General features: G+C 33.0%; 2 protein-coding genes across 3 annotated transcripts in view; one reads left to right on the top strand and one right to left on the bottom strand.

The window, feature by feature from the left end:
• Positions 1-27,454, top strand: part of LOC111509665 (uncharacterized) — a 193,236-nt gene that overhangs the window by 17,075 nt on the left and 148,707 nt on the right. For both annotated transcript variants that reach the window (XM_074170308.1, XM_074170309.1), the window contains exon 4: positions 1,939-2,493. In XM_074170308.1, the coding sequence (XP_074026409.1) occupies positions 1,939-2,493 (555 nt within the window). The remainder of the gene's footprint in view (positions 1-1,938; positions 2,494-27,454) is intronic.
• Positions 10,787-12,310, bottom strand: LOC141480380 (uncharacterized). Its single transcript, XM_074170311.1, has 3 exons — positions 12,092-12,310; positions 11,594-11,836; positions 10,787-11,245 (listed from the first exon to the last, which is right to left on the bottom strand). Exons 1-3 carry the CDS (start codon positions 12,222-12,224, stop codon positions 11,175-11,177), a joined length of 447 nt encoding a protein of 148 aa, XP_074026412.1. The 5' UTR covers positions 12,225-12,310; the 3' UTR covers positions 10,787-11,174.

The following is a 27,454-nucleotide window of genomic DNA, read 5'->3' as shown; positions in this document are numbered from 1 at the left end:
AGATATTGCACATTCACGGTCTCGGTGTTATTTTTACAATAAAATCGAAATATGCTCGAATATGCCTTTTTCTTCACTACCAATAGAAGATAGTTCTAAATTTTCTCGTTTACAGTTAACATACCCTTCTTTTTATATTTCACATCCAGTGGATATGCTTTTATTAGCAGAAATATTTTCTTGTACAAGCTCTAAAGCTACATACATTTAATCACCCAGTTGCTTTCAATTCATTGTTCGGGTGGATCTTCATGGAAAAAACTAGTCTCTTTTTCATTCGAGACAATTCTTTCCCTTTTAGAAGAATTAATGAAGAATCAGTCAAAAGGTTTTGGCAATTCAAAGATATTCCAGTCTTTTCCCTTGCTCCCGATGATATCAAAGCTAAAAAAATTCATAATGCGATTGTTTCTCCAAATTCTTCTGGACGGTGGGTGGTACATAGAGTTATTGCCTTTTAAAATTTTGGATTATGTTTTTTCGGATTAAAGTTACATTTCTTTCACAATTATGAACAATATTGCTATTTTATGAGTGATTATTTGACTTGACACCATATGGAAGTTATCAGCAATTTCTCACATAACGATAATACATACTGTATACCTCATCACTGTATTTTAAGATCTAATAGCACCTCTACTAGGTGGTTCTCTAAACTAAATGATACTCTTTTGGTTGGACCCAAACTTCAGCCTGACTTAGAATTATGCGCAGCTTTTTTACTATCCGAATTGATGTCTTTTTATACTTGAAATTTCAGTAATAAACTCAAAATAAGCACTATTTCAGCCTACACTGATTCCACTATCGTCCTAACTTGGCTTTGAAGCTTTCCTTGCAAATGGACTGTTGTCTTGAATGGTGTCATTCAGATTCAGGACATAATTGCTCCCTATCTTTGGAAACATGTATTTGTGGGTGGGTTTCCTTCGGTTTACTTTGATCTATGAAAAATGGCCACAAAGTGTTACAAAATTACCTTTTATTTCGAATTTTTATCGCATTTCGTGAATTCCAGAATTTTCTGAATTCTCGACTTGCTGTGTAGTGTATGACTTTATTAAATACCATCTAAAATAGAATATTATGTGACTCTAAGTCACAACCAGCTCTCAAATTCGAAAGGTAATCCTTGTAAAAACATAGCATCTTAACACACTGTTCTATAAAATCAAAATTAAATTGAGTTCATATTAAAAATAAATAAGGAGACTTTAATTTATGACATTAAAAATAAAATAAATACAACAATAAAAATTAATTGGCGCTCCGGGGCGACTTCATTGATTCCAGTGGCGCATTTGCTTTTTCAGCTGCAGGAAAACCCGGAAAAACCTGCAGCACCACATCATCTGTGACAAATGTGACCTCGATTTTAAATTTTGCAGAGGAAAGTTGTTCTGTTAGTTCATTTAATGTGTTATTAGGATGGCATTTGTTTAAACAACTTATTTGTGTAGGGGGTCCTAACAAGGGATTGGTTTTTGTATACTCTTAAATTTTCAACAGACATTTCGTTTTCTGGAGAGAGTTTATCAGTATAAATTTAAATGATTTCATCATCAGTTTGGATAATGCTAATTTCTGAAGAATGTGTTCGGCTTAATATTTCTATAACTTTGCAGTGTTGTTCTAGCTCTCATCATCAAATGGAACTTGAATCTCTTCCAGAATTTGGGAATCACTACCATTAACAGTTTTTACATCGAGTTCTATAAATTTTTCTGATGTACCCATAATTCATCTTGTTCTTCGACTTTTTTTTCTTGAGGTTTGACAGTTAAGGTAAAAAGTTGACCCGTTGATCACGAAGTCAAACTTCAATTATTACAATAACCAATGTCCATAATTCTGCTTTTATATCAGTTATACTCAATGATTTCGTTATCCTGCATGTGAAATAGTTATACTTTACCTTCTGAAATTTATTTTCAGAAGGAGAACGGTCATTAGTGCCAAGAAAGAATATTGGAAACATTACCAACAACATCCCGAAGAGCATAGAGCAAGGATCCAATATCCAAATGTTTCATGTCAGCAGCCTAATAACAGACCTATCGATTTAATCAAGCTTCCAGTTAACTATTCAATGAACGAGAATCATATAAAAACATCAGAAAATACAAACAAAATCAAAATTATAAATCTTCAAGGTGAATTGTCAACATCGAAGAAATCTCACAAAGTAAACAACAATGTTTGTGATTCAAGTCTACTCCAAAATGGGGAAAATAAGGTTGTTAAACACGTTGAATCCTTGAAAACTCCAGAGATTGTTAAAGATATTCAGAATTGCAACAAATTCTCCACTGCTTTGCCAAAAACTTCGGTAAGGAGTCATAAAAAGAAACCTCATCATTCAGAAAGAACTAAACCACCGTTAGAGAACTTCGAGAATTTTGTCCCTCAGACTGTTCAAAATAATCTCAAAATATTGATTGGGCAGTATCCGAATGGAATATGGTGTGCTAATATTCCAGAAGTTTACAGGTTTGTACACAACACTGCAAACTTTAGTTTTCAAATGAGTGAATTTTTCGAATAATTGTATTTTTAAACAATGGCAGCTTGTCAAGTCTTTTTCTAGATTTGACAAGCTGTATATTCTAGTTCAACCTTCCGAATCAGAGTAAGGTGAGGCGGGGTAAGTTCGTTTTTGGTACATGTGCGACAGTCGGTCATCAGTATCTTTCTAGTAAGAATACCGCTGCTGCCATTAGCATGTATTTGCACCAATTTGTGAATTTCTAAACGGTGTGGTGATCATATCAGACTATCTTCAGTGGAGACATAGTGGTGTTCCGTCGCATGCAAGTTGGTGATTTGTTGAATTTTAAGTGTTATTAGTGATATCACTAATAGGTTAGTATGAAAAATACCTTTTTTGTGTTGTATGATTAGTGTCAGTGCCTGTACAGCTACACGTGTTTTCACTAGATATGATTAGTTTTTTTTAAAGGTCCATGTTGCCGCAGGAAAATAACAAACTGGGGCATGCGCGACCTATAAAAACAATCAAAGTGCGTCATAGGTCGCACTTACCCCAGCATTAATTCAGCATATTCATTGATATCCTGAGTAGTTTCTTTCATATTTCAGGTGCAGTATGGTGAGGAACTACATACGAAAATCAAACCGTGCGGCATATTCAAAAGAAAACTTGACCAATGTGCTTAATGAAGTACAAACAGGTACATTGTCCATGCACAGAGCATATAATACATATAATATCTCCAAAAACAACACTGAGAGATAATCTGAAAGACGCCGTGTTAAAAAATCGTTTACCCTTGGACGACTGACTGCTCTACCATCGAATTTACAGCCTGTCCACGGAACATTCGCCGAGGCGAATATAAGCGCGGTGCGAACGGCGAAGCGTCTAGCGACTGAAATAAACGCATAGCAATGTACTTATGAAGCTACGCGCAACAGCGACCGGCGAAGCGACTGGCGAAATTTACCGAGCAAAACAAAGGCATGAATCAGTAGGCGAGCCACGGAGTCGAGCGGCAGTCGCGGCGAATAGTGCAGTGATCAAACGAGTTCAGTTGTTTTCGCCGCGAAAAATGAACACCGAGACATTTATTGCTGAAATACTAGCAAGACCAGCTGGAAGTCTGACCATCCACAACATAAATTCAAACATGTAGTGAAGAGGTTGTGCGAAGAAATAATGATTGAAAAGAACAAAAAAGACTGATTAAAAAGTTAGAACGTTATTATTCATTCTACGGCCAATTACAAGTTAGAAGTTGTTTTTTGTTTTAGTTTCACAAAAAATTAGTGTCTTGTAATTAAGATTTTTGCCATAAATATCATAATTATCAAAAAGTGTTTTTATTATTGAAATATTATTATACAAGGTAACATTTAATTAGCTGATAATATTTTGAGCAAAGATAGTTCTAAATAAATTTAGTTGAAAATAATCCATTTGCGACCATTAATTTTTTGGGAAAAGTTGTTCATACTGATGGATACTATAGGTAATTCTCTGAAATATGATCAGCTAATTAGGTATTTCCTTTATACATAGGTATATAGATAAATACGTAATGTAGATTAATACAGATGGATATGTATAGGTAGGTAAGGAATGTCAGAAACAATTTTTCAGCGGCAATTAAAATTCTATTTGCATTAACTATTTTCTCCAATTCTGGTTGAATATTCATAAGAATATAATCGAAGGTTTCAATATTCCTTCTGGTATACTCAAAATTAGGTCTTGAACAAAAAACTATTACTTTCTAAGCAATATCGAGATCATTTCGATAAAGACATTTTGCTGTCGGACTACTGGTCGCGGCGGCGAACGTGACTGACTGCCCATGGCCTGCAAACGGTGCCACGCGAATGGTCGCCTCGCCCCCCGCTTCGACGTTCGCACCGCCGATCCTCGTGGCCAGGCCGTAAGAGAATAAAACAGTGAAGGTTTAACCTACATGGAAAAACATGATTTTGGTCTTTCGTGTGAATAAGTTTTGTTATTAGTGGGCTAATATGTACGTGCTAACAACCTTGAAATTCCTTTTGTAAATGGAGTTCCTTCCGAAGAATGGTTTATTTTATTCAAGAAACGCCATAACTTATCGCTTGAAAAACCACAAAGTGTTGAATACAGCAGAAAAAAAGCAACTGATCTAATCATTATGAGTGACCATTTCAAGATATTGAAAGAAACTATCACTACATTGGTGTAGGGGAAGAAGTTTTACAGCACATGAAAGAAGAAGCTGTGGCTAAATCTACATCAAAAAAGTTATGCTAAACTGAGTTTGCACGATAGTGAAGACAATGTCAACGAATCATTACTCAATATGATCGAAAGAGAGCAAGATGATGTAGCTGATATGGATGAAAGCAATACCAATGTAATTGATATGGCAATACTCAACTGGGCGCGTGTTAAGTTCCAAGCATAAAAAACTAATAGGATTTTTTTGGCTAAATAATTGAGATGATAGAAAATGAACCTGTGGTCAAATTCGTCAGAAAAATCAATAATAGCAAACTCACTAAAAAAAAACAGTATTTTTGATCTTAGATATTGAGGACTCTAGTTCTCAATGTCCTCTGAAGAAAATATCAAAGTTCTACCCACCCCATTATATGGACGCCGTGGAGAAATAGGATTTCCAATTGATTTTTCAAGCTATAATGTTCGATAGAAGTAACTTTGATGATTCTGAGACTTTTCATTGACTTTCGTTTGTAGATTTCATTCTTTTCTAATAAAAAACCATCATCAAATAAAGTGAATATTTGTTTTCCCAGAGATTCGATACATTATATTTAAAAACTACTGCAACTTTCTCAATATTGAAGATATTTCAACCTGCAAATTAGCATTTTGAAACTAATTCCATGATAAAATCTATCTTACACCGAATGGATGAAAGTGAATTCAAATGTATATACGGTTCATGAAAACGCACTTCCCCGATGTAATGGTGCAAATGCAACATATTGTCAAAAAATATAAAAAAGTATGCAGCATGAGCGTACCTCCAGTATATATTACCACCGTACATAAGTAAACAGAAGTAAATTCACTCCCGTCGGCCTCTTTGATGTTTCGAGTCGAGATTTTAGTTTTTGCTGGCATGTGGCGGGGCACTGTTGTGCACCTCTGCACGAGGTTCGTTCAAAAAATATGTGACCATGATCTGACTTCATCATTGCTACGAGGAACTCCCAATAAATTTCTCATATGATTGTGAACTGTTTAGGAATTGATGAAAAATAAGACAAGGTGGTGAAATGAACGTATATTTTATATAGTAAGATTATACAGTTTAGGTCAAAAACTTATGCTAATATATTTTAAAGGTTTTTTAGAATGATGAGTGTTTGATTTTTTTTAACATTTGTTTTCGAATTTCTATTGGCAAATTTCAAAGTATAATAAATTCTTACCGTTGTGAAAAGAGAAAATAAATAATCCAAAGGAAAATTATCACAAGGGTGAGAAATGTTGATTTTTGAAAACATTGTTTTGAGCTGGTTGCCTATTCAATCAGTGGCACATACATTGTTGAAATGATACATTGTAAAAATGAATCTGAAGGCATATATAAACTCCCAAACTGTTTGGCTAATGTATTACTATATGCATTGAAATGACTATACATTTGTTTCATTCAGTGTGGTACTAGCCACCGTGGCAAAATTTGTACACACTTCACATGAATGTTTTCTTAAACATTTTCTCAAAAGATATCCACAAACATAGCCCAAGCTGTTGCCTTCTGGAGTGGCTACAGTTCTATAATCATTTGTCTCTACTCTCAAAGGTTTATATGGATTTTTTGGAACTTCCACAAGAATCTTCATTCTATTTATGTCTGCATCTGTAATATTAGATAGAATCTCTATCTTCTAGACAGTTAGTTCCTTCTACCTGTCTGAAATACTGAAGAGTAAATGTGTTTTTGAAAGCTCTGGTAATTTGAATAGGAGTTGGGTTTCTGGCATTTTCACAAGTATTTCTAAGTTGACCAAAATAATTTTCCAAACAGTCCTGATTTATATTCCTCCTCAATATGTAGTAATGTCCTTCACTATGTACGTTTTCCCAAAGTTGCAGAAATGCCGAAATTGTTATCTGCCACCCCTCAATGAATCTCATTTTTCCAGTCTTGTTTTTTCCTTTTTTTTTGATATTACAGTTGATTTGCTGATAAATATTTTCATTTCTTTCAGAAAATCAATTTGTTTTAATGTTCCAAAAAAAGGTTTATTGAAATCTTTCACATAGTCAAATCTAGGGAAGAGGAACCATTTAAGGCCACTTTAAGAACTTTTTCATTGATTTCATCCTATAAAAAATTGTTCGACGAAAAACGATTCATTTTTATCATTCGCATCGAAACTTCGGAGTATATTCTTTCCAATGACAGAGTCATCATTCGAATATCTTCTTTAAAAAAGTTTTGAATTATAAAATCTCCATTTACAAAATTCACCACTTTTGGCCATCTACCCCTACTGTTGGCCATGCACCTTTCCCACTTTTGGCCACCAATGAGTTGAAGAGAAAAATGTTTATACAGAACAACGATTTATTTGAAATAAAAATAAAACACATAAAAAAAGTTCAATAGGAATGTGAACCACTCACAATATTTTCTCAAAAATATCCACCCTTCCAGGAAAAACCATTTTTGTCTTTCTTCCGTCTTTTTCTATGATGGGGTCTGGAAGTTTACCTAATATATCACTTCCAATTATAGTGGAAATGTCATTTTCAATCTTGTAGAAAGCTGTCTTCTCTGTATTAATACATCTGAAGCTTTGTATTATATATGTGACATACATTGTATTATTTCTGCAACATACCTATATGTTGAAGCATTTCTTTTTCCTAGCATCTCAAACTTCACTAGAACAAATGTTCCAAGCTTCAGATCATCCGCTTTCAACATTTCGATTTCTTCTGGAGAATCGGTGAGTTCAACATCATCTCCACTACTGCCACTTTCTTCCCACTCTTTTTCGATTTCTTCCGAAGACGAGCTAGATTCTGATATTTGCTTCTTCAATTTTTTCGTTTTACCCTTTCCCTTCAGCTTTTCAGCCTTCTCCTGTTCCTTTTTCAGTTTATTGAGCTCCCGAGCTTGTTTTCGTTCTAGCTTATTCTGTTCAGTCTCCTTTTTCATTCTCTCATTTTCTTCATGATATTGAACCCATTTATCGGATGTTATGACGCTAGGAATATATTCTTTTTTCCTTTTTTTTTTCGAGTCAATGACTTTGGTTTCAGGATAGGGAATGACATCATGAAATATTGAGGGGCATATTGATTTTGGAGTTATTAGAATATTCCGTTTCACTTGGTCTACATTTTTTGGATTGAAAGTGTTCACTACGGTAGTGTTGTCATCATTGAGTGAAATGTCAACTGGTGTCAGAAGAAGACAGCTAGAAGTACTAGGTAACATGTCACTCATAATACTGTCGTCTGTGGTAGATAAAGATGTCAGTTTCGGTTCGGGTACACGATCCTCATCGTTTTCAGATTGAGTGGGAGTACATAATCCTGATATATCATTCGTCACTTCATTCGGATCAGGTTCTTCCTCTTGTAACTCTTCGGGCTGTGATTTCTCAGCATCTCTTGACAATTCTAACCACACATTGTATAAATAAGTCGCTTCGATTTTTCCTTCCCATTCGTGGTTTCTTTTATTGGTTTGTTTGAATTCTTTTAACAAAATTGGATCAATTTTCATTTCCAGATACTTTAAATGGTCAATGACCGTTGGATCAATCATTCGTTTTTGATACTCGTCGCATTTCCGCAAAATGATTTTGGAATAATCAATACTATCCGCTGAAAAGGGATACAGACCTGTAGCTTTGAACCCCGAAATGATATTTGATGACATTTTTGGGTCATGCAGTAATTGGGATAATGCCTTTGGTATGGACGACTTAGTTATCTCTTGACCATTATTTTCGATCTTATATTTGCGAACAAAATTCTTCCACTTCGTTTTTAGTGGACCAAATACAGCAACGTCCAGTGGCTGCAGAATATGAGTTGCGTTTGGAACTAGTGCTACCAAAATTATTTGATTTTCTCTACAATATCTACTCAGATGGAGAGTCAGATGTGATTTGTGACCATCTAAAAAGACTATGACTGGAAACTGGAAGTTAGATTCCTTGAGGAAAGGTACGAAGACGTTAGAAAAATACTCAAAAAAACATTCGGCGGTCATCCATCCCTTCTCGCTCTTACCAAGACCCCATCCTTCAGGAGCTGATTTTGCAACAGCAGATGGAATCCTGTCATATTTAAAAATTGTTAAGGGTGGAGCAAAATTTCCTATTGCATTCACTGCAAATAGCGTTGTTACATTTTCTTTATCTGATGAACTTCGTTCATCGTAGATATGTTTTCCTTTAGGACCAATTACGAGGCCACTCTTTGGAGCTAAGCAAAAGCAAGTTTCATCCATATTGAAAATTCTTTGTGGTTCTTTCAATACACTTACTGCGTTACTTTCGATCAAAATCCCATGAATTTCATCTAACCATTTACGAATCTTGTCCTCGGAGACTGCACCTCTACCCCCATGAATGTACTCGGCTTTTTTTTGAGAAAGTTCTTTATGGCGATTCATGAAACTATAGTACCACTTCTTTCCAGGACGGTCGTTAACGAATGGGGTTTTAATATTTGCTTCTCACACGAGTTTTTGTACTGAACACAAAAGTCCATCTTTATCAATTGGGAAACCCATCTTTGCACAGGTCAATATCCACTTCACCAATTGTTCTTCAATTTCGTTACCCAAATTCGACACAAATCCACAATGTCTGGATTCCCTGCTGGATTTTCCAGATATTTTGTTTCGCAATGTTGTTCTTGGTACTTTGAATGTTCGGCTGGCAGTGGCAACAGCCATTCCATCAGATACGGCATTCAAAGCCAGCTCAACTTTAGCCGGTGAATACTGAAACTTGACATGTCTGACTTTCGTCACTCTCCCCACATGGTCTGCTTTCGGCATTTTAACTAAAAAAATCAAACAATGAGAGATCAAGTGAAAAATCAGAATTTATATCGAAAAATAGTGAATGGCCAAAAGTAGTTTCTACCAATCTACTAATGGCCACCTTCATGGCCATAGGTAGAAAATCGCATATTTGTAGTTGCCACTAATGGCCACCTCCATTAAACAGACTCTAATATTATTTACTGACAAGAAACGTGAAAAATATTGATCTGAAACCATATATTTACCTTATTTGTCAACCAATATTGAGATAAAAAAATGTCAACTTTTTATTTCAACTGGATGATTCCGGATCACTTCCTTAACGAATGCTCTAAGGAAACACAACATATGGGACACACTATCATTTCTACGGATATTGCGAGACTAATTCGTAAGTTCAGTGAATTTTTAATGTGGTCCCCACTTCTTCCTAGACAGAGTGATCTTTGATCCCATTGGTAGTCGTGCATCATGCTATTTATTCCACCGATGAGAGCAAAGTGGCCATAAGTGGGGTAGTGGCCATAAGTGGTTCCTCTGCCCTATTTGAATTTAAAATATCAAGCACTTTATCCATTTTTTCAATGAATGTAGCCGTTCATATTGCTGCTGATGGTATCTGATTGAAACTGGCATAGGTATTCATCACTGTAGCTACCGAATGACTGAAAACTTGACTGGCTAATTTACCCTTCATCCTTTGAAAGTTAGTTGGAAATAAATGAGAATCAGTAAGTTTGGGTGCTAGTTTATATTGCTTTTCCTTATCCAAGTTGTAAAGTTGTTCAAGATGACTTTTGTTCGTTGTATATTCATCAAATTTCGAAAAGTCATCAAAAAAAATGGTTTCTTCTACATTTCAGCAGATGAGGAGTATCAAAAAAGTTAAATATTTTTTTTCTCATCAACAAAGAAATATGGCTGCTCTACAGTCACTTTGAGATCTTTTCTGGCAAGTTTATAAAAATTAGAACCTAAATCTGAAATGATACCCCTAACTCTCAATTCAATTTTTGATAATTGCCTAACAGCTTCAATCACAATACTTTTTTATATCCAGTATTGATGTGGATGAAATGGTAAAAAAGTATGCAACAGGCTGTTTCCAGTTCGAATGTATGCTTTTTGCCATGACTACTAAGGCATATTTTGCTATAAAAGCCGTTTTTTTGTTGAATAATTCCTCAAAACCATCTATTCTATCCTTTCCTATATTGTAGAATAAGTGGGACTTGATGCTTATTTTATCGAAACAAATGTTGCAATCCGTATCTTTATTACTGAAGTTATTGATTTTCAGTTGGATGACATCAAAAATAAATTGATTGTATCCTGCATCAATAGGCCATTTTCTGGTGATCCTCTGCAGTATGGACCTGGAGGGTAGATTGAAATATTTGGATAGATATTTATAACACTTTGGTCCCAATAAGAAGGCAGCCAGTGAAAATTGTTTCATACTATCTGAAAATCTGACCCCTTTAGTGTTTTTCTGCGATTCCATTAATTGAAATTTCATAAAATTGGCAACTGTTTCGGAACAGTGTTTCTCTATGAATTTAATGACATTAGTCATGTTCAAATTTTTACTAAATTTGTGTTCTTTCTGTTTTTTCTCAATATTACTCAGTCTCTTCGTTAAAACACGTATTCTGTTCCTCAGCTGAGTCTTCCGAGGGAGTGATATGATAAGTGACTAGAAGTTTGTACTTGAACAGACCTTGATTTATCTGAAATAAAAACAAAGAATATAAAAAACCATTTGCAACAAATGCTATATATATATAATTAGTCTATATAAATAGATATATCTTCCTAACAACGATACTTATATAAAGCATTATCAACATTCCCGTATCTGAAAATAACTTACATTATTTGCATTTGGTCAATTATTGTAGTTGGCTTTCAAGTTGCCTATTGATATGAGAATGAAAAATCTTATCGAAAATTCAAAAAAAATTCTTTCAGATATGGAAATCACACACACACACAAAAATAATTTTCAGATGTAAATGGTACTTCCAATATAAAAAAGTAGTTATTTGCATGTCGAGAAAAACGGAAGAAAATCATACCTCCATCAAATGAGTTAGAATAATCAGTATTTGACACTGCCTCATCTTCATCTTTGTTAGCTTTTTCCAAACTTGGAGCTTCCTCATCTAATTCAAGTTCCGTCGATAATGGTTCCATATCAGTTTCTGTATCGAAAGATTCCTCGTTTATACAGATTTCTGATTCTTCTTCAAGTTCACCCTGATGTAGGGGTTTCACGTCCCAACTTGTATGAGCATTTCCCGATGTCGTGGGTATATGAACTGTTGAAAAAATAATTTTTAACTTCAGTGTGAATACTTTTTCCTAGAATATTTCCATGAAAATGTGGCTTTCAAAAATTCCTTGACCTTATAGATCTCAATAGTCATTAGGAATTACGGCAGGTAGCCCAAAAACTGTTCATATTTGGGGATATTGTCTCATATAATAACAGCATTATAATCTCCTGTGACTTAATTGAAGGAATTTCCAAGGTCGTTATAAGTGTTCTATTTATTGAGAACCATTATTCTTACCTGAACGAATTGTGGGGATTGCATCTTTATTTAGGCGGTTTTTTCTGGTTGATGTAAAATATTTCTCATCGTTTTTGTGACATTTTTCCGGAGGAACATCACCAACAAACTCCACAAATTTCTTCCACTGCATGCATCTAGAGATATAAATATAAATAACAATCTTTATTGGCCCCAAGAAACATTTAGTGTTTATAGTAAGGATCTTGATCAATTGAAAAATACAAATGAATATATGTACTAAATAGATTGAAGCAGAATTTGATGAGAAACAAAAAGGGGTAGTTTAGCAAACGTTTATTTCATTTTGTTTCGAATCGTTTTTCTGAAATATTTTTTTATATTATTGGGTTGATTGTTGTAAATCAAAACTTCAGTATAAAATACAGATTTCTTAGTTTTGGGTTGCCTAGTTTGCTAATTATGAAGTGTATCAATCGAATGAAATTTTAATGTTTTTTTGTTATTGATGACAGAATCTAAGAAAATACATATTTGCTATTTATAGTAGATTATCTGGAACGTATAAATGGAAAGGCTCCAAAAAAGGTTATTTGCATATACATTTGATACTTTGGTTTTGCAAAGATTTCAGTGGAAGTAATTGCTTTCCTACAGATACAAATCAAAACTTGATGTGGTTCAACAATTATTTTCCTTTGTGAATTTCCAGTGGAACTGGATTCATATATTATTCGTAAAGTTCAATTTCATCGAATTAAATTCATAATAAAAAGTCTGCATATTAATGAATCCACTATATATATATATATAACAATTTATTTTATGATTTTCGTTATATGTTCATTACTTCAATCTTACATAATGAATAATAGAAAAACATACATTTTTTCGTCAATTGAAAATCGAAAAAAAATTAATTCCGACATCACCCTGCAAATTACAGCAACCCACAGCTCAACACTTGTTCATTTTGAAACTAGAGACAAATTTTCCACAAATACAAAACCACCACTTACAACGACTCACTCTGTAATAATAGTCCATGCCTCAACTTGGCTCGCTTGGTAAATGCATCAGATTCAGTCGGTTGCGCTGTAGGTCGACTGATCATAAAATTCGAGGTGGGAAATTTGGCGGAGAGTGAACTTACTTGTGTTTACTTCTATACGCATAAGGCTTTTATGGTACTGTATCTATGATTTCACAGTCTTTAGAAAAAAAATGAATTGTTCACAGTAGATGACATATAAACTTCACACGAATTCTGGGTCGCTGTTACCCCACTTCACCTTACCCGTTACTTCAAGTATCAAGAAAAATTGAAGTCTTCTGAATGAATGACATGAAAAAAATTGAATAATATTTTTTCTTCATGGCTCTACTTAATACCGTGACCGACATTGGTCGCGACAGACAGGGTTTATAAATTATTTTCTGTACATGGCTTCTACCGGTAATCCATAACTTTAAAACAAATAACGATTTTAGTAAATTTTAATTAAATATCCTTCTTTGTATCCAGTGAGGAGTCAACCTCTTTTAATGTAGTGAGTTGTTTATTGTATTGACATGTTTGAATTGTTTAAATGTAACATTCTTTTCGACCCGACCAACCTCACCAAACCTTTTCCTTGAAGATGATAATAAATTTTATCGAAATATTGGAACAACTTGTGTTATAAGAGTATACTTCCATTCTGCTGATCACCCAAATATATTTTCCAAGTTTTGTTCTTAACTAGTCAGCAAAGACTGTCCTTCAACTATATATATTATTTTAAGTCACAAAAAGGATTTGAAGCTTTTTAACTCCTATTTAATTATATGCGAGCACTTTCGACAGCTGGTCGTGCTGTCATCGTCTAGGCTCTACTCATCGTTCGGGAATACCGATTTGTGACTCTGGACATCTTCAATAATATAAGGAACGCTTTTGAAAGTAGACTGTATTATTGTATGGAACTAGATGGAGGTCATTTTGAACATTTTATCCGTTGATTGTGTTGCTATTGATATTACTGTTGTTGATTTCTTCAATAAAATGAGCGACAGCGAATTTTCTGTTTTTTTCTGAAATGAAACGTTCAATATTTAATTTCTCAATAACGAATGAACCAATTTCGAAAAAAATTACAAAAGTAATAGAGGGACGAAAGACCTTTCAAATGATGTAGGTATCACTCGACCTCCATGCCATTGAAAAAAAAATAGGGGAGGTAGTTCTGACCGCAGGGGGGTGAAGTTTCAGGTATGATTTCCATATCAGAATTAGTCCCCCTAGAAATAAAAATTGACGTGTTCTTTGTAATTTTCGAGTACACGTCCGTTGCTGACTTACAGGGGGGTTTCTGGTTTTTGTTGGAACGCTCTGTATAGAAAGTTATTTGTGACGAATGTTCCAAATGGAAGATGTTGCACAGGTGCCTGATGGCTTTACTTCAGCTTTCTGCGCGGCATTAGCTGGGTAAGTTGTTGTTTTTCCGTCAGGAAAACTCCATCAATTTTGGGATTAGTTTATTATTCTTCGTAGCCACCTGTCGGAAATAGCCTGAACTTTTCATCTATCATATTAAAAACTCACTCATATGGACGCAGAACCACCTTCATGTAAAGACGCAGAAAAGACTGTCAGATGTACTACCTGTGCTGAAAAGTCTCGAGCCCCATAGATAGCGCTAATTCTATTGCATTCACCATTTTTTCAGTTAGTACTAACCTTCAAAAGAAACTGTTGAAATTTCATGATATTGAGTTATTGTGCTAAGAATGACACTACTTTGCAGACAATCTAGCTAGGGAAATTGATACAATTACACAGATAGGTCATAATAATGGTTTCAACGCAGATACTATCCAGAAGTTAGTCAGGAAACAAAGCCGGAAATTCACTTACAGATTAATATATCCTTAGGTCAAACAACCAGAAATCAAGAAATGGATAACGCTAACATATTTTGGAAAAAGAACAGAAATAATCGGAGGTTTCTTCAGAAAAAACAATGTGGAAGTAGCATTCAGACCACATGCTAGGTTATCTCATTTCCTTTTCAATGCCAAAGATAAGGTCGACAAGTTGGAAAAATCTGGAGTTTATAAGCTTATGTGTCCGGAGTGTAATAGTGTTTATGTGGGACAATGCGGACGAAATTTCCAAAAACGGTATGCTGAACATGAAAGGTCCTTCAGACTAGGAAAAAATGATTTGACGTTTTCAAACCATTCCTTGGCATGCAACCACAAGTTTTCGAATCTAAACGATACGGAAATTCTGCACTATGTAAGGAAGGGTTGCAAACTCAATTATTTAGAATCCTTGGAAATTCACAAGCATAAACATTGCGGGTGCAACCTGTTAAATGATCAAATCGATTTAATTTACTCTCCGATTTTTAAATTGGCACATCCGCATTGTGAACTGTAAATTCAGGTACTCAATCAAGTACCTGAAGGGTATATATTGGCGAATTGTAATGAATCATTGTTAGTTTATTGTATAAGTTTGAGAATGTCCATATAGGACGGAACTGCAGTAGCGTTAGTTACAAATAAAAGTGATAAAAAACATAGAAATTTTCATTTCTCTTTTCATTATGATCTCCTACCACTTAGTAACCTACATCCATCAAATATTATACCGTGTTATTGGAGCGTTTGAAGACCAAAATTGCAAAAAAACACAAGCGACGAAAAAGTTGTATTTTTAGTTGCTCAATCTAAAAAAAATTAAAAACTACAAAAAAGTAAGTGGCGTTTTTCTCCTCAATATTGTTGGCGCACCTTATCATTCGCGACGGTTAGAGAAGATTCCGACCACGTCTTCAAAGAAGGTTGAAATCCAAAATTGGCTGCGATCAAAGAATATTAGCTTTGAAGACTCAATGCTAAGAGTACAGCTCCTAAAAATTGTCAAGGAGCGCAAGCTTGAATACCAAAAATATATAGTCGATGAGATGGCAGCATGCCAAAACAAAATTGTCCTTCGCCTGCCTCTATACCACTGCGAGCTCAATCCCATCGAGTTAATGGGGGCAGATGTGAAGAATTTTGTAGCTCAGCATAACACCACGTTCAAATTTGCATATCTCAAAGTACTTTTTGATGAGGCTTTGAAAAGAGTCACAGCGGAGAAATGGGAGAAGCGTGTTCGTCATGTGATATTGGAAGTCGAGACAAAGATGTGGAAGCTCGATAACATAATAGAGGCACAAATCGAGCCAGTGATAATTCAGATTGGTGGTGATGACACTACTGATGAAGAGACAAATTCATCCAGTTGAATAATTTTGATTAATATTCCTTTTGATTTTACATAAAATAAAAATTATCAATAAAGAAATAATTACATCTCTTTTCATATAATGCTTGAGTGCGCTGTGAAAAATCCAATGAAAATCTTTTTATATTACACATATTATCTGTATTTTTTCCGTTGAACTGCAAAACTTGTGCATTTATTTCACTCGTTATTATAAAAAAGTGTTCCTAAGTATGATATAGCATTTGCGATCAACAAGATGTTGGTTCTGAATACGACCCTGGCCAATTCTTGGGATTTTTAATATCACGTGCGTAGGGCATGTTAATGTTTACATCCACTCTATATTGGATTTGAATTTGTTTTAGTTCGGGCTAAATAAGCGTTTTATCACTTCAAATAACTGTAGCTCAACCAAATCGGTGTAAGGATACTTATGATATTTTATAAATACCATTTTTTTTCAAACTTCAACGTCCTGTATCTCAGAAACGAAGCAACTCCGGATCCTTTGAAGGGGTGATTCGTTTTTTTCGAATGGAATTGTTATTTCGGAGAATATCAAAAAATGGAAAAGGAAAATGTTATTGTATTCAAAGTGTACTATGACGATATAAATAAATATTCGATGAAAAGTTTTATGTCAACATGGCCACCATCAACCTTTTTTTTTTTAAATATGGACCTGTCTTTTTTTATTACAGATATTGATGAAGCAATAAATTCAAAATCACATTTGGTATTTTTATAGCGTTTCATTTGAAATAACTACCATCATCAGTGACAACAATTTTAAATTATGGTCCTGTCGTTACTTCTTTTGTAAATTGTTTCTATTTCTTCAAAATATAATTCAGACACCCAATAAATTCGACAGGTAGGTACCCTAACACAATGAAACATGTTTTCTGAAAAAATGCAAAAACACGTCGATTTGTAATCCAAGGGGGACATCTTTCTATCTTGACCTCAACTGTCATACCTCTCCACCCACCTCGATCACTATCACCCATACAATTTGAATAGGGAAGGTAGTAAGTGTGACATATCATTAAAAAGGTAATGTCATAAGGAGTTCGGCCATGCCAATTTTCGCTACCAAACTTTCTATTTTGGCGCCCCATTGCGGATAAAACTGTTCCGTATCCCAAGTTATGATACTTCATTTGCAAGCTAATTTGACATAAATTCGGTGACAATGCGTTATGGAATTTTTCTAAATGAAAAAACAAAAAAACAAAATGGCGGCTTCACAATGATTGACAAGATTTACAATTATGGTCCGATTTGATTCAAAATTGATAACTGGGTTGTTTTCAGGGTCGGAAATTATGATTTGTTTGCAAAAAAACAATATTGTGGTTCCAAGATGGCGGATGAATATTGTAATTATAGTCCGATTCGAATCAAAATTAGTATGTGAGGATTTCCAGAGTAGGAAATTATGATTGTTTAGTCGATGCAAAAACAAGATGGCGGACGATATTTTTAATTGTGATTTGATTCGATTCAAAATTGGAGTTTTACAAGTTTCCAGTTTGGTTAAAAAGAATTAATTAATTTGATGAAAAAGCGTTTATAGAAATGTTCTCAAAAGAAAATTATATATTTTTTAATGTGTGACTTGTTAATTCTGTGCGTAACAGAATCAAAATTTTATCGGGCAAGAATACCTATTTTGTACTCGTGGCAATTTTTTCTTTTCCTCTCATCGCATTTAAAAGCTTATTTATTCATTAGTCATGCTGGAAATCTGTACCTCAAATCCCCACAATCCAATCCAATAAATTACGTGTCACGTTATTTGTCCGCGATGGACTCCTAAACTACTTAACCGATTTTAATCAAATTTGCACATCGTGTGCAGTTTGATCCAACTTGAAAGATAGGATGGCTTGCATCTTAATTTATAGTCGCAATATTATTTTATTGCAAATTATTTGTCTATTATTTGACATTCACAATTATCTGTTAACTTCAAACGATTTTAACAGTTGGCGATATCTGTTGACTGGATTGAGTAAGTAATCAATAGATGGCACTGCTATGTTAAACCTACAAATGTGTCATACAAGCTACAATTCAATAGCATAACCACCACGTGTTGTTGAGGATAAAGTATAAGTTGAATTTATTTTGTAGTAAACGAAATACCGTGAAATTCAATTGTTTTTGCTTTTTACATTTTTGGTGTTAGCATAGCCGGCCACGTGTTACTTAGACTAAAGTGTAAATTAAATTCATATTATAGTGAAGATAATACAGTGAAATTATTTCTGCTTTTTAATTATTTGTGCATCATTATTCAAAACTCTTTAATGAAAATATATACATGTAAGTATTATCACATAGTTATAAAAGTTAATTAATATGTCTATGAGAAAATGGTACAAAACTCCACACTTTTTCAATAATTGTACAAATTTTTTTTTTCATTATTTTTATTTAACTTGTATTAAAAATTATTTGGCACTTCTCATTTCAATGTGCTATAATAGCATGTTTTTCTCAATTATGCAACGGTACGCGTTCGGCATCAAAAAGATCACCGTAAATATTCTTGAATCAACGATTTCAACTGGGAATACTGTTGCCACGTATTCCAATGATACTGTCAGATTCTACCATACCCTCCAGAAGGCTACAGTTTCCAATTCGTTTAGCTTTTACCATGTCTATAAATAAGACCAAACGATGTCCATTTGTGGTTTAGATTTGGAAAATACATGTTTTTCTCATGGGTAACTATATGTTGCATATTCACATGTAGGGAAACCGTCGAATCTATTTGTGTTGGCTAAAGACAGGTTAACCAAAAATATTGTGCGCCGATTAGTGCTAAATTAAATTGAAATTGAAAGTATTTATAGTTCAAAATAATAAATATTATTGTTAAAGATTCAAGACTATCTGTCCTACCTACCTCATTCATAAGTTTAAGTGTCACATGTTATTTACCAACAACTTTGTAATATACTCATTTGTTACAAAATTGAATAAAAATAATAAATTTTGAAATTAATTCTTTTTTATTAATTTTTGCTTGATATCAACTGTTCAATTTTAATCAATCGTGTTGAAAGTCCTTACCCTTTAACGTTTCCGTCTTCGTTCGTGAATAATAATGTCATTGTTGGTTGGTTATTTGTTTATTTATTCATTTTTTTAAGAGCTATTTATAAATTTTACTAATGAACAGTTAAAAAAACCCGAAAAAATCGTTAATTTTTATAAACAAATGCCTAAAACAAATTAACCACTAAAAATATATGCAAGATGACATTTGATAGATGATTTAATTACCTACAAAATTGACCTGAATGTTTATTGTCGTATCTCTAATAGTTAAAAAGTTATATAAGGATTAAAGTCAACAAATGGATCAGCTGCTGCTGCAACTTTTGCAGCACGTGTTTTTTCAAAATTGAATAAATAAATGAAACATTTTTTTTGGTATTTTTATGCTCGTGGTTGTTTTTTTAATTTTTATAACTGCTGAGATAAAGTTAAGAATTTGTTTATAACAAATTGTTAACTCAATAAACAATGAAATTGCTAATAATTTTTTTTTATTTATAGAGAACTGTTAATTTTCATTTGTGAAATTATAAAACAACTATAAAAATAAAAACAACAATAAAAATTAATTGGCGCTCCGGGCCGACTTCATTGATTCCAGTGGCGCATTTGCTTTTTCAGCTGCAGGAAAACCCGAAAAAATCTGCAGCACCACATCGTCTGAAGATCTTGATCTGCCAATGTCCTCTCTCATAAAATAAAATGTAGGGTGTCTCCAGAGGCTCCAATAGATTATAGAAAAGAAAAAAATGTCCTAACTAATAATTTAAACAGTAGATATAAAAAAAACGATTATAAACATTTAAATATTATTATTAACAACATTAAAAAAATCATAATTGACAGTTCTCAATAGTTATAATTTTTTTTAATATTGAAATAGTCCATTTGTTTATAGAAAATGTATAAACAAGTTTAGATAAAAGTTATTTGTTTTAGTTTATAAATGTCTTTTATTGACATAAAAACCATGAAATAATGATAAAGATAAAGAGACATTTTTTTTACATTATTGTGTTATTCCTTTTTTGGTTTACTTTAAAAAAGGATTATAAACAAAGTACCTATTAAAATCTTCAGAACTTTTATCATGCATTTTTCTTTTGTATGTATCTAAGAAGGGCTTCACAAAGCGAAAAAAATTTACGGTAATTAATTAAAATTTTTCTTTTACTTTGAACGATAAAGGAAGTTTTAGAAAATTTTGTTAATTACCAATTGTCTAGGTTATTGAAAAATTTACTTTAATGAAAAATCCCAACGGAAATCAGTTCTCTATGGTGTTTAGATTATATCATAAATTTTTAAAATTTTTCTATTTATTTTAAGTGCCTTAAAAAATTATTTTCAAAATACGTACTCGCTTAGAGGCCGTGCGCGATACCCAAAAATGGCGCACGGACGGCTATTTTCAGCGTTAAATTAAAATTATGAATAATGGAGATACCGTATGAACTAATTTACTTTTTTTCACAACGATCTAGACAATAGTCCGGATCGAATGAGCCTAACCACTTAATTTTACTAAAAGTATGTTCATTTAACACGGATCTAAACTTTTGGATAAATATGAAGAATAGTTGGATTATCAAAATCCAACTATTCTTAATATGTGTCCATATTATTTTTCGTGTTCAACGAGAGCTGTGAGGTTTTTTATATTCAGTTTCTTAAAGTCTCATGTGTTCTAAAAGTCGTGTTTCAAGATACCGTCCGGTTTGACCAACATAGTTCAATTTGTACACAATATTGGATTGTATTTCTTGTGGTGTTTTTATTGCCAGAAAAAATGCTTTCCAACTGTATTTTCATTTGAAAAAGCCACTTTTATTTTTTCGGTACCGAGTAGCATTCCAAGTTTAACAGATACATTTTCTACAAATGGAATTTTGTAATATTTGGGTTACACCCCTGTATTTTGGTAGGGAAAACGTCTTTCTTTAATTATTTTTCTGATAAGGGCTCTAGGAAAATAATTTTTTACTAGGTAATTCTCAATTAATTGGAGATTTTTGTTATGGAATTCAGAATTGGAAATGGCAATTGCTCTTGATTTCAAATTCCTTAAAATGTTGATTTTACTTTGAAAATTATGTCTTGAGAAATAATTTTAAAATCTCTCAGAAAAAGTTGGTTAATGATACCAGTCTACCTTTAAAATTCGGTTTGCATCTTTGAATATTTTAGAATCTAAAAATGCTAACGAATTGTTTTCTTCCATTTCTAGAGTAAATTTCAGTTTTGCATGAAAACTATGAAAAGTGTCATATCTTTTGAAAACAGGCAATGAAAATGACAACTTCTTAATGCATATATTTTGTAGTTCTGCCATGACCAAGTCTGCACAACTCAATCCAAAAATTAGTTTGTAAAAAGATCCATTGTAACAAAAATAATTGGAATCTTTTATAACGTTAAAAATGACTTTTCAAAATAACAAGTAAACATTCTGAATGATACCTGAAAGTGTGTAACAATTTGAAACTTCAAATAAAAAAAAATCTTATGCAGCATTCATAACATTATATATTGAGATGAGTTGTGCATTTCTGTTTTCTGTCAAGTTTTTAGCATAACAAACATCCTCAATTATGTGTCTTGAATATAATTCATCAGGAACATTATAATTGTCTTTGCATAATTCCTAAGCTTCGAATTCCACTTTACATTTCATTTATAAACATTGTTGAAGGTTAGATGCCTTTATTTACCTTTTGATGTCAGATGAATCGAAGTTAGATTTCGTCCAACAGAATGTTACCATTATACCCAGGTACGCTTTGTTGTTACTAACATTTAATCTCATGACGCATTGTTATGATAAACAATTAGAGGATAATATATTTCCTAAGAAGAGTATTATTGAGATATTTTCCTTATATAAATTCTTCATTGCATGTCACAATTAGTCATTTCAAACGTAATTACCATCAGTTGGTTAGGATAGACACAATTCAACAGGTGGCTGCCCTGACTGTCTTATGACAGGCCATGACCTTCATTCGATTTCCGAGATGCGCTAAAAGCAAATTTCGATTTCAATTGTTTTTTCTTAATAGTAAATTAATAAGTCTGGTCAGACAGAAGAAAGGTTTTTTTCCGAGGTGAGATTTCACGAGGAAGGCTGTGTGGCAATTCCTGATTTGATTTCTGAATAATATCTACATAAAAGGCCTTTCCTTTTTGGAAGTTTTGGCGATTGATATTTCACTTTTCTAACAGTTACACTTGCAGATCGGTTGGCATTTTTCAGAGATAATTTGAGGTTTAAGATACCTAAATTTCTTCCCTGATTTGTGAGGAGGGTATGCCATTTACCATTTTGTTAGGCCCTTGAGGTGTAGATGGAATTTTGGTTTGCTATCAATGTAGATGGGATTTTGGTTTACTATCAATGTAGATGGTTACATTTAGAGACCAGTTACTCAGTATTCCTGCTGGTTCATTGTCAGCCCAGTCAAGAGGATTCAAGGATTCCCTATAAAGCAACAAGCTTTAACATCAGGACTTATAATTCTGGACGTTAGCCCTGGAGAAAAGGTTAGATCTATCCAATAATTATAACTCCAGGATCCAAAGAATTATTTATATTAAGAGAAGATAATACTTACCACTCAACATTTAAATTTTAAATATATAATCATCAGCAATATGATATTGAAAGAAATTAACATGTGAACTCATGTATTGGCCAATATAAGGGGGATGTAAAATAACTTAAGAAGTTTTCAAATGAAAAGTACAAATCAATAGAATGTAAATCATTGAAATATCCCTTAAGGGAAGTAGTGGTATTGTACATACATTTTTATTGTTTATACTTCATTATATAACCGTACAGTTCAACAGGTCTTTCAATCATTTTTGTTATTTCTCTATTTTTGTCTGTAAATAGAGTGGCGCCCTGTCGAAGAGCACCCACATTTAATGAACCCATGACTCGCTCCCTAACACCAGAGCTGCCGTGCCTATAACACTAACATTCAAAACGCACAAGTTTAATTTAAAATGGAGTTATACTTTACAGAATTGAAAAACTTCCATGAAAAGATCTATGGGTAAAGTGGTAAAGTTTGAAATGATTTCCCAATTTCTTCTAATTATACTATACAATAGATCTATAGGAATGTTAGTAAAAAGAAATACCACGTCAAGAGAAATTAAAATATAATTCTCAGGAATAATTTTATTCCTGATGAAATTAGAAAACTCGAAAGAATCTTTCACATAGAATTCATCTTTTTCGAAACCATGTGTCAATATTTCGCTAATTCATATCCAAAGCCTATAGACCGGAGAACCAACAAAACTAACGATAGGCCTCAAAGGTATTCCATCCTTATGTATTTTTGGTAAAAAATACATTTTAGGAAAAAATCCGTTGTTACATGTAGGTTTTCGGCACATTTCTTGTCTATATATTTATTTTCAAGCAGTTTTTTAATCAGTTTGTTGGATTTGTTTTGAATTTTTTTTGTTGGATCTTGTAAAATCTTATACGTGTCGTTATCATTCAAAATTTGTGTAGCTTTTTCAAGAAATTCATTTTCATTCATTATAATCGTCGAGTTACCTTTGTCAGCTTTGGTTACAATTATGTCAGGGTTATCTTTCAGAAACACATGAGTGGCTCTAATACCATCAAAAAGTGTTTTATTAGTTTTTTATTTTCTTTGAATCTGTTAGATCTTGTGAAGTTGGTCAGATTGTTCACAGCCTTGTTTCTTTTTTCAATCTTTTCTTGCTCGATAATTTGCGATGTACCAATTATATGTTCAACATACTTCAGTTTATTGTATTCATTTGAAAATGTCCGTATAGGACGAAACTGCAGTAACGTTACAAATACAAGTGGTATTAATACAAAGGAAGTTTTATTTCTCAATTTTCATGATGATCTACCACGTAGTACGACTATATCCATCAGTTTACTAGAACACCCTGTATATTTTAACACGCTTTCATTAGCTTCACTTGTATGTTTGTTTGGAACCGACTCCTTTGGATTCGACTTTGACTAACTTTTAACGGACAGATTTATTTAAAACTTTGTACAGTGACAATACAATAATTTAATGAGTTTATCTCATTATCCTGATGAGGATCGCCAGGAATGAAAAAAAAATTGTTGTAAAAAAGCGTGGGTTGCTAAATATCCATTGTTATAAATACTTGGTTAAGAGCTACAGTCAGATTGGTGCCATAATAAAAATATAATGTAAAGCATCCCACGCTTTTTTTAAACAAATTTTTTTTGTGAATAGATTCATTCTGATTTCAGACTTATTAAAATTCTTTAGTTACAAGCGCGGTGTTGAACACAATCTTGAATTACTTTCGAATTATTTTTATCTTTCATTTCATTTTTGGGTACCCTATACCTAACTCAAATTCAGATATTGACTTTTTCAAATAGTAGTTTTTATTTCAATGCATTCTTTGCATCAAGATAGCTTTGACACGACGTTTATTCAACTTGTTGAAAGAATTCTTATTGACTTATTGTATTTTAATGAATCTGAGGCCGGCCCTGACCGTTATCTCAGACATCAAACATATGACTCATCGCGAAAAGAACGCGGTCGATGAACCGCAACGACAATTCTAGATGTGTGCCGAAATGACGAGAAGAGATCTGCAGTGATCGTTGCTGCTATATAAGCCGGCCTCCCGTCCCTAGAGGGATTACCCTCTAGAGGCATTAGCCTATAGCAGGCCCCACACAAACACACCCAACAAATGTAATGTAATTATCAAACAAATGTAAATAAACGATTTTCATTCATTCATTCCCTAGAGGGTAGTCTGTACTTAGAAAGTGAATCGTGCGTTTAAAATAAATAAATCTAATTGTGAAGATAAATTAAGCGTTAGTTGCTAAGTGTTGTATATAAATTAGTTGTGATAGTGAAATATTGTTAAAAATAAATTGTTTAAGACAGTTAATTCTTTAATTCGTTACAGTATTTTACATTATTCAGAACATTCACTAAATTATTACCGTTGAAAATGAAAACTTATCCCATTCAAGAGCTGATAGATATGATTTAGCGATTGGTGAGTGTTTAGAGAATTGCCTTCTGGCTTTGAGGGACGTCTCGGGGAACAGTGAAATTATGACCAAAATTGAGTTGATCTGAAAAAAGTGGAGTATTGTATTATATAAACCAGTTATTACACTTTTACCAAAACATTCTTCAACATTAATTAATCACGAACTCACCTGAAAAGAGAAAGAGAAACAACATTTAAAGCTGTTGCTTCACCAGCTCCTAATAATTAAATGTTCAAATTATAATATAATCTTTAATATAACCTACATATTTATCACATGGAGACATGTGACCCACAAAATCATAGATTCCAACGAGTTCATAGATAAATTATACGTCAAAGTTATTACGCGGCAAATTCAAACTGTTCAAGGGTTTCGGAGTTCCTATCTTTCTATCAAATGTTTTTTCCACATTGGCCATTCGGAATTTATTGTAAGCTTTCAAAGCATGGAACGAAACAAGAATCTTGTTTCCAAGTCTAAACAAGAATCTTTTATGAATAATGTAAACATTTCAATTGTTTTGACATCTTCTATTTTTATATGTGCACATTCCGCTTCAAAGATAGTCATCTAATGGGACACATTAGTAATCTTGATATTACATTTTTCTATAACAAATTTTTCTGCCATTCTTCTCATGATAAAAGGTTTTAATGAATTATTGTTCATTTCAGCGCAGCTTTCTATGATCTGAAATTCCTGTTGCAGAAGTTTGTGGTTTTGTTTGTTCCTCTAAAAGGCATCCCATAAATTGTATATTTCCTTCATCACTATAAACTGCCTTCATCTCCTTGTTCATAGATATCCACACCTGTTTTTTCTCATGCCGTATTTGTAATGTAGTCTTTACTCCCTGAAAGATTTTGGTCTGAACTATTGCATCATGTAGTCTTACAGGTTGCAATTTATCTGGGATCGCAACAGTCCGGTCATTTAAATCCTTGATTGCCGTTACACAAATAATATTTGTTTTCACATCTTCACTGGCTTTGACCATGGACTCAAATATAATTTTTTTAATTATTCCTGGAAACCAGCTGTAGAAATGTTGTTTTATAATGTGTTTGATATTTATCTTTCGATATCCTGGGGAACAGTGAAAATATAACCAAAATTGAGTTGCTGTTAAGAGTGGAGGATTTTATCACATAAACAAGTTATTACACTTTTACCAAAACATTCTTCAACATTAATTAATCACAAACTCACCTGAAGAGAAAAACAACATTTAAAGCTATCGCTTCACCAGATCCTAATAACAAAATGTTCAAAGTACAATATAATCTTTAACATAACCTACATATTTATCCCAAGGAGGCATGTTACTCACAGATCCATAGATTCCAATCAGTTCACAGATAAATTATATGTTGAAGTTATTACGCGGCAAATTCAAACTGTTCAAACTAAATGAAGTGTCACTCACTTCGTTTCCATACATTTGTGTTTCATAATTTGTTGTTATTTCAGTTGAATAATAAAAAATGTATAGTCTGTTTAATGAACTACTTTTTTTTCTGATTGATTCGGCCGTTACTTGATGAAAATCCATAGTAATTTCATAAATCAAAGATAAAAACATAAGTTGTAGTTTATTAAAATAATAAACTACTGTCAGAATATGAATGTAAATGATAACTTCATTTTAGTGAACAGTAAATATAAAAAATGTCAATTAGAATTTTGTGAGCAAATCAAATAAATGTTTCAAAGCTATTTTGATATAAAGAATGCATTGAAATAAGAACTACTATTTGAAAAAGCAAATATCTGAAAAACTATTTAGGTTAGATATAGGGAACCCCAGAATGAAATGAAAGATAATTGAATTTTATATTGTTCAGACCAAAAAAACACAGGGTGTTCTATTTGAAATAACACAGTTATCTTCGTCCGAAATTATAAAAAAAAGTGACAATACTTTTTGAGCATTCTGAAACTGGTTTTACCAAAATCAATAGCGCAAAACCTCTTTTTTATGCTTGGTCAGAATTAGAAGGGATGATTT

This window comes from Leptinotarsa decemlineata, unplaced genomic scaffold (assembly GCF_025532065.1).
Source record: "Leptinotarsa decemlineata unplaced genomic scaffold, Ldec_3_MD MMD2_P_RNA_scaffold_8, whole genome shotgun sequence".
NCBI classification, from domain to species: Eukaryota; Metazoa; Arthropoda; class Insecta; order Coleoptera; family Chrysomelidae; genus Leptinotarsa; species Leptinotarsa decemlineata.
The sequence above is the reverse complement of the archived record's forward strand: the minus strand, read 5'-3'. Positions and strand labels throughout refer to the sequence as shown.